Source organism: Belonocnema kinseyi, chromosome 7 (genome assembly GCF_010883055.1).
Source record: "Belonocnema kinseyi isolate 2016_QV_RU_SX_M_011 chromosome 7, B_treatae_v1, whole genome shotgun sequence".
In the NCBI taxonomy this organism is placed as follows: Eukaryota; Metazoa; Arthropoda; class Insecta; order Hymenoptera; family Cynipidae; genus Belonocnema; species Belonocnema kinseyi.
The window spans coordinates 100,618,370-100,627,535 of NC_046663.1; the positions used below are offsets into that span (position 1 = coordinate 100,618,370).

At 35.3% G+C, this 9,166-nt stretch overlaps 1 protein-coding gene across 6 annotated transcripts in view; it reads right to left on the minus strand.

The window, feature by feature from the left end:
• LOC117177506 (thyrotroph embryonic factor) overlaps positions 1-9,166 on the minus strand; it is a 371,804-nt gene that overhangs the window by 85,606 nt on the left and 277,032 nt on the right. For 4 of the 6 annotated variants that reach the window (XM_033368254.1, XM_033368252.1, XM_033368253.1 and 1 more), the window contains exon 1: positions 7,500-8,913. The exons of the other annotated variants lie outside the window; for them this stretch is intronic. In XM_033368254.1, the coding sequence (XP_033224145.1) occupies positions 7,500-7,782 (283 nt within the window). In that variant the 5' untranslated portion in view covers positions 7,783-8,913. Of the gene's footprint in view, positions 1-7,499; positions 8,914-9,166 lie in introns of those variants that run through there. 6 annotated transcript variants of the gene reach the window in all.

Sequence of the window (9,166 nt, forward strand, 5' to 3'; positions counted from 1 at the left end):
ACGACGGTTGTAAATTATGGAGGGTTAGTGAATATTTAAATAATAATTCAAAACCCTATTTTCGTAACATTTATTCGAATAAAATGAAGTGACGAATTAAATTCTCACGCAAAGTTCGAATTATTGAGGTTCATGGTCGATCTTATTGACCAAATTTAAATTATGGCATGTAGTTTGAATTAGAATATTAAAGAAAGAAAAAAAAATTAAAGGAAAAATAATCTAGGTGATTTCATCAGGATTCTGAATTTGCTGCTGAGTTGCTCAAATTAGTCCAAAAAAAGTTTTGTTGTTGTTGTAAAGTATCATTAAGTTCCGAGAAAATGGAGAAAAATTGAAAAATTAGAAAAAAAATCTCGAGATACTGTTCGAGGATCATGTTTCCTCTACTGTAAACGGTGATTTAAATTCTTATTTTCAATTTAATAACTGGAAAAAGAAAAACAGTTTATATTTGACTTTTTAGTCAATCATCTCATTTCCGCGAAAATAACAATTGTGCCCTTTTAGAACATGATTCCAATATTCAACATTCGATCATCCCATTATCTAAAATTGAATTCTATAGTTAATTCAATTTTACTTAACTGAATTCAATATACGAACTAAACTCAACCATATTATAAATTCGAAAGTTATTGTAGAATATTCAACTAAATTTCAATAAATTGGATAATTCTGAAACTCTAATAATAAGTTTAAGATGAGGAAACTTTGCATTTTCATAAATTCTTAAAAGGACTATTGAGGAGAAATATTCTTAAAAAATACTGTTAAAATAGTGTTAGAATAAATACGCTCTCGAACCACTTATACTTTCTAGCGTCTAACTCTAAATTCCCATTTGGTACAAGGTCGTGTTTAAACGTACGGAAAGACTACACGCACAGTTTCTTCCAAAACTTATAAACAGACAATTGCGCTCGGTCATTCCGCTTTCTCTATATTTTTGCAAATGATTTTCAACCAATTGTTAGATCTTTCATTGGTGCACAACTTTTTTTTATATTCATTTTTCCCGTGCAAACTTTTTTCATTTTTCTTCGTTTCTAAATGAATGATCACATGAAAAATGATTTATCCTTTTTAAGATTAACAATTTTGCTTCCTAATATTTTTTTTATTTCTTGTATAGTTTTTCTGGACAAAGCAATTTTTGATTAAAAAAAACATTTTCGATTGATAAACGAGAGCCTTAAAATAGTGTGTCAAAGTTCCATACAATCGGATCAGTCCTTCGAAAATTATCGTGCCTACAGGATACAGACATACTTAAAGACATACAAACATGCAAACAACCTTCTAAACATAGTTTTTTTTTACTCAGGGGGTTTCAAAAAGTGAAAATTTGATGAAAACCAGCGTAGTCAAATTTTACATAAAACTAATATCTTTTCATTAGGATGCGAATGTAAAAAACGTTCCTTCCTTATACTTGGCGCCCAATTGCACACGAACTCCGTCATAATGGTTCACGGAGAAAAATACATATTGACAAGCAGATATTAAAAACTTTGATATTTCACCATAATTTATAGAAATTACGGCATAAGATCTAATATCTTCTATTAAAAATACAAAATATTAAAGGGCAATATCTGTGTATATTATAAGTATAAAATGTGTGATATTAACATTCAATATCTAAGATATGAAAAAAGCGAAATTTTATCGAAGCAAGATCGCTGACGTGTAGCGTGGCGACAAAAGATTGTAGCCCCGCTTTGTCTGTATCTTGAGCTTTCGTCGTGTTTATCGTGGTTTTTCGGATATCTACTGCACTATAAGTTTTGGTGGAAAATGGATTAAATGTTTTTGGATATGTCATCATTTTCTCAAGAAAATGAGGACTCAGCTACAGGCATCTTTCATATTAGCCTTGAACAGTGTGTTGTCTATTCCACACCAAAATTTCATAATTATGCAAAAAGGCGAATGCTTGAGTATTCTGATTTTAAAAACAGAGGACTGCGATATTAACATCCTTTTGCATTTTATAGGAAATGGCATGCTTTACAGGTAATTTTGTCACAATTAAAAAATATTTCTTAAATATCTTAGATTCTGCCCTTTAATATCTTGGATATTGTCAGTCAAAATCTACTTTTTGATATCTACGAATGCTCTACTTCAGTATCTAGATTTCTGTTCTATCGTTAAATTGGTAAGATATTACTTATTAATATCTAGATAGTCTGTGTTAACATATATTTTTCTCCGTGTTCAAATAGCTCAATTTGACCTAGCGCCAATCACAGACCGTTCTATTTTTCACGGTTCATTTTATGGGTTATTTATTAGAAAACTAATATATATAGTATATGTGTGTTTATGTGCTTGTGAACCTATGATAGTTCAACCAGGACGGGTGAGGCAGTGTGCCCCTCCTTTCATTGTGCGCGTGTTTCAAAAGCACGGTGCACCTTTGAACGCGATAATAATAACGATGATGATGATGATGATGATGATGATGATGATGATGATGATGATGATGATGATGATGATGATGATGATAAAAATAATGATAACAATAACAATAAAGGAGAGAAGCTGAAGCACAAAGTTTGGAGTTCATTGAGTTTCAAGCTTGCCCCACATTACAAGAGTAGTGTGCTCTTGTTACTTGGACAAATATTAAATATATACATATGCCGTGCATGCATTTGTGTGCATGGAATGGAGAATCGTAGACTTATATGCTGCCGTACATGATCATATGATGCAGCTTTGACAAAGATAAAAGAAATTACAAACAGAAGAGCTGTGAAATCAGTTCCTTGCTGTTTCCTGTATGTTAATAAGCATGCGTTATATAAGTATTGGTACATTATATATAAACAATACATATGTGTATGATGTATGTAGTGCACCATTATTTTCATCTATAATATAATACACCTATTCTTAATCCATATATTGTACTTATGCATGAGCGATTCATGCGTGTATGTACATATTATTATCATCATGTGTAAACGGAATATGTGCGCTCCATGCCTATGCGATTGGGTCGTTGTGCATGTAAAGTGTCTACCAGGGCTAACGGAGTTAAGTGACTTCATCTGTTCGCCGATAAACGTCGTCCAGCCCCATCAAAATGCTAAAAACGCGTTCACCGTGAAATTGGCTCATGCATCGTTCATGCATACAAGTATCTTTCAATATCAAGAGAGCTTCTACCTTTTACAACACGTTTTGTTTGGATGATTGTCCGTAGAAAGTTGTCTACTGCAGAAATTCATCTACATTTCATATCATCTACATATCGACACATATAATTTTATATATGTATTTATGAAAAATGCTTCTTACTGCTCTGCCTCTACACAGTACAAAAAAAGTATTCAAAATGATACCGAAATCAATATCATTTTGATATTGCAACAAAAATGATACGGAATTCAAGAGCATTTTGATCGGCCGAAGTGAATGATCGACTTTTGAGATCATAATGATCTGATTCGGGATCATGTATGATGTCAAACCTAGATGGCTGACGTTCTCATAATACTTTAGCTGATATTCAAGCTCTTTATGGTTTCTGATCGTGCAGTGTACTTGAAAAGTTAAAAACTAACGAAATCTGATATCAGAAAATATCACCTGTTAAGTGTAGTTGTCACTTGCGTGCGGTTAAATATCATTTTTAGGTTATGTCGTAATGACAATGGCGCCAAGAATTGGCGGTCATTTTGTTTAGTCTAACAAATGAACCAAAAAATGAGATTCTATTAACATATATATAAGAGTGTGTGTGTGTCATAATCTTAGATTTGGCTCAATGTATATCATTGACTACTGCAACTTTATTAATCTCATTAAGCTTGCGAATAGTTTAAGATTCCCTTATAAACACTGTTTACAAATTTAGGAGTAATAATGACAAAAAAGAGGTAACGAGATATTTAAATTTGGTGAACATAGTAGCTAAATTTGCAATTCTTAATGCTGAAAATCCGACATATTTTACTAATTACGAGCAACAACTTTGCACTTTATTGCTCAAATATAACTTTTGGCATCCCAGAATTCTATAAATCTGATATTTTTCCACAGAAACGTTTTATCGCTTTTTATAAAGTCACTACAATTCAATAATAGCTCAGGATTGAAATTTAAAAAATTATATAGTTTCCAATTAAAATGTAATAAAAACTGTATAATTTAGCAACGTTAAATTTTGAGTTAAACAATGGTGTGTCTAAAATAAATCAATTTGATTTAAATCATACAAATATTTGTTTGCCCCTATATCAAAGAGAGATTTGTTTGATTCAAACAAACATTTTTTAGAGTGTATAAGCCTAACAAGTTATTAACTGTTAATTGATGACATTCCTAATTGAATAATGTTAGTTTCTTAGTACGACATTACAAAAAATGACCTCTTTCGTCAAGAGAATGTTTCTTGACACAAATTGAATTCCCCCTTTAATGTAAAGTTAAGAGGATATTCATTTATATGTAAAGGAATTATTTTGCATCAAACATTATCCTTTTGAAAGAAACATTACCTCATCTTGTAGACGAATAGCCATGTTAAAGGAAAGAAAGATATTCACTTGGCTCAAAACAAAACAGGCAAGAGGACGTTTTTTTTCAAGACAATTTTTTCTCTAATACAAGTGACGACATGATGATTTCAAACTTACAGCATTTAAAATTGAAGAATCGTGAATTTCTAGAATTTACCAATGTATTTCAATTTAAAATGGATATATAATTTTTAATTGCATCATTCAAAATTATCTGATCTCAAATTTGAATCGTTCAAAATAGATACAAAAGTCTCGGAATATTTAATTACGGAAACTTTACTAAATACTGGTGAAATTACACTAAATAATTCGATGCGAGCTACAATTTTGTTCTTAATTCATTAGGAAATAAAAGATTCGGCAACGTAACTTAATGGAACGAAAGTTTCAGATGCATCCCTGGCGAATACCGTGAAATGAAAGGGAATTTTTATGAGTCTTAAGTGGCCACACTGATTGATTTATTCAAGTCATGATTGATTTATCTATTTCTAATTAATCGCGTGGTTTATTCGCTGAATAAGCGATTGTTCTACTCTGCAGGAGTCTGAGCTATGTATGACTGAGGACGAGATAATACTGTGATTCTCTTAGAGAACATTCAGTTATCTGAAGATACTGAGCAATTATAACCGATAGAAGTTGAAAGCTATGTATTGTCTTTTTAATCGAGATTCTAACACTCGAGATCTATTGTGCACGAGGAGACTCCAATCAATCGCGTGCAATTTTAATAATAAAGGATTTCTGATAAATAATCAGTTGCAGATTCATCCTAACTCGACAGTTTTTTATTGTTTAAAAGTTATTGTTTTGAATTGGATGATAGAATTACAAAATTTATGTTGAAAAAGAGTTCCTCAGATGGTATCTAAAAGCAGAAACTGTTTGAAAACCCTAGCACTTTTCTCATTGATGAACACGCAGACACAAGGCCGAGATTGGCAATCATTCTTTTCTAATACCTACGTTCGAGGTTTCAAGATAAGGCCTTCTTTCGTAGGTTTGCAAAACAGCGATAAGAACAATTATTATTCTCAAGCGTAGGATGTTTAAAAAAATTAAATTTTCCTTCAAACAGGTATATTATTTTTATAAAACTAGGAATTCTAAATCAATTAACTCTTTACCTACATCCAATAAATCAATTTGACTCACTTTCTCTCGCAAGTGACTACATTCTTGTGGAATGGAACGAAAATATTCGTATCATCAGTGACGATTTTAATCAGAAGGAAGCAAAACAAATCAGAAGGAGGGCTTGACGTGGGAGGATGCAAATACAAGAAGCCTTAGATCGGTTTTTTACGTCGAGGATACGATGAGTACCGGTTCGCGTATGTACTCATGAAATTCCAGACTGTTATTCATTAGAACTTACATTCTTGTGTGCGATCGAACGATTAACGTCGAGTGAACGTTTAAAAATGCTTCCCGCCAGGATTTACGGGCTCGCGAGAACGCGCATGGGATTAGAAAGGGAGACCAATAAGAAAAAATTAAAACAAAATGAAAAGTTCGACTAGAAAGAGGAACAGACTTTAGTCGCGATAAGTAACCAAAGGTAGAAACTTTCCTCTTTATTGCTTTCATTTTAAAGATACAGATCTGTTAATCGTGAGTAACTATGAACACCAATTTTTATTTCACGAGGAATATTAGTGGATCAATTAAAACAGATTTGGTCACCGATAAAACAAATTCTTTGCAATTTTGTTTGGCCTTTTCTCACCTTTTCCCACTTAATTGTTTGGACCAGGTTTAGTAACTATTAATGTCTAGCGAATTCTTTCTCACATCGAGTAGATCCTTAAACTAAATTTCCAGCAACATACCTCACACGCAGTGAGATTTTAAGGCTCTCCGAAAGAGGAATACAAATGGTGTAAAGAAATTTGGAGAAAAAGTAGTGCCAGGGTTCTAATATTCACACTTCATTTACTTCCTTACAATGTGGAAAGAATGGTGTCAGGTGTGGATAACAAGTGACACTGCATAATTGATACTTTCTCTTTTTTTTAATGAAAAGTAAAGTAATGAAGTAAAATATATATTTTGTTTGATTATGACTTTCACACTTGAATAATATAATTTACACTAATTGCTTCTCAAATCTAATGCAGTCTAATTCAACAGAGTTAAATGACTCATCAGATCTTATTTGAAACCTAATATAATCCATTACCATTACATGCCAATGAATACGAGTTTCAAGATGAAATTTATTTGGATTTTTAGATGCTGTAAAAATATAAAATCCTTCAAAAACAATGTACTCTTCAAACAGTTATTGCTATATTTGCAGTTGGATCAAGAACTTGATTCATTATTACACAACTTTGAGCTATATATTTTGCCCTAAGGCATATACAGTGAGGCCGAATTCATACTAGTCATATCCAGGAGTGCGATAGAGAGATTTTATGCTCCATCTACTAGATGTTTCACTCATAATTAAGTTTCCCTATGACTGGTACGAATATGACCTAAGTATGTTTCCCCATTTGACATGTTCCCCTCACAAATTATATTGTAAGGTTAAATTCGAACCAATCATAGGGAAGCCTAAGTGTGAGTGCAATACTCAGTAGAAGACACATAAGAGTGTCTCTTTCGCACTAATGGATATGAATCGTGCGAATTTAGCCTTACTGTATACACGGAAAAACAGTTCTTTCTGTATATTTGCACATGGATCAACTCTTTAAGCAGTTACTTACTGAATCTGTATAGATACAGAAGATAAAAACTTTCTTTAAAAGACGTCACCAAACAAAATAAACAAAGTAAATATTGAACAAGACTGTACTTCAAGAGGTTGAGTTAAATGATTAGATGTTGCTAAAACTGTAGTATAAACTCGTTTCAAACAACCCATTTTTGAGTGCTTCTTACACTAATTCGAGATGGGACATGACCTTTTTCTAAAAAATAGCATATAAGCGAAAAAGAAAATCGTACCATTTATGTACATAGGGTGTTGTCTCCAAAGATGCTGGTACTGGTTCCAACGTGAACTAGCACTATCAGCATGAATGGATGGCAGGGGTGCGTGAACTTGGTGGGCGTGTGATGCTGGCGGAAGTGGCGGTGGTTGCGATTGTTGTTGATGGGCTGGCGCTACGACGATGTGAGGATGGGGCTGTGGACCAGGGGGCTGATGTTGTTGAGGATGATGCGCCTGATGCAACACTCCCGGTACCGGAGGCGGCGCCAATTGCTGGTACTCCATAGCGCAACTCATCCGGTTACTTCAATAATGCATCTATCAAATACCACCGAGTCTTACTTGTTTCGTCTTAGCTGGTAAAAACACACTGTCTCACAAAGAACCTTAATGTTCAAACTCTAATGTCTGAAGGTACACTGTAGCGCACTTGAACGGATTCCAATCAACTCTTGCCAGTTAGGGGTTATCGTTCACTGAAGTTCTTTTTTCTTCTTTTTCTTCTTTTCCAGGAACACCGATTTAAGAAACCGGCAGATCCAGAACTCGACAGGTCGGCTTCCGCCTCGGAAATTAGCGGAGGCGTGCTCCTTGAACCTAACCAACGACCTTGTAAACTTGCACTACTACCGATTGGGAACTCAGAGAACTTTTCAGATTTAGAATTTAAGGTTTTTGATTCGGATTTAAGATAAATCAGAGATTTGGCGAATCTCTGATCACGTCCGCATGGCGAGTAGGAAAAACGATAGTAAACGGTACAAATGCATTTGAGGAATGCAAGAGAGTATCCGTCCTTGAGTCCTCTGATGATCACTCCCACTCACAGATCCGTGACACGATTGATCCTCTTTATGGGTCCAGGTTAATCTTTAGATCCCTAAGTATATCCTCAGCTGACTGAGGAAAGACCTTGGCAATGGTTACCCGTTCACAACAAACGAACAGCACACCTCTAGAAACACGATCACTCTTTAACCGTAAATCCCTCGAGAATTTCGAATCTTTGCAAATTTTAGGAACTCAGAACAGCCTCAAGAGCCGGATCTACTCTTTGTCATCCGGGTTTTTAACTGAAGTTCTAGTTCCCTGTTAGTAGGACCACACGAACACGTTGCCAACGTAGGCGCGCGTGAACACGACGTCGTCACGACTGTCAAAATCCACGCGGGCTCAGTTACGAAACTAACGGAGGGTGCGCGTTCGCGATTGGCTGAGTAGGTACCGGAAGCTTTGTACTGATTGGATGAAAAAATAGAAGAGAGGGAAATAGGGGGTGGGAGGATGTTGGAAGTGTCGGGACGTCGTCGTCGCTTGGTGGAACTTTTGCGGAGGACGTTTTGCACGTCTAAGAACCTGTCCTGGACGTGTCTCGAACGCGCAACGTCCGGAAAGACACTACGCCGCGGGATCGCGAGGAGAGCTCTCCGCTGGACTAGCCTAACCTACTCCACAGTCCGCCCCCAACTCCCCACTGACGGCGCCGACACGCGTTCCCCACTCGCACTCATTTTCCTCCTGCTCCTCTATGTGACTTCCCACAATCATCCCCGCGCGCTCTCTCGCTCCAATGTCCCCTTCTGTCTGGTACATGTGAACTCTGGTGCAAGGTGTCGCTGGAGAACCAATCCGGATAGGATCGCACCCGGAGTTATCGAGATTTAGATGGGCTTCCGCGTTG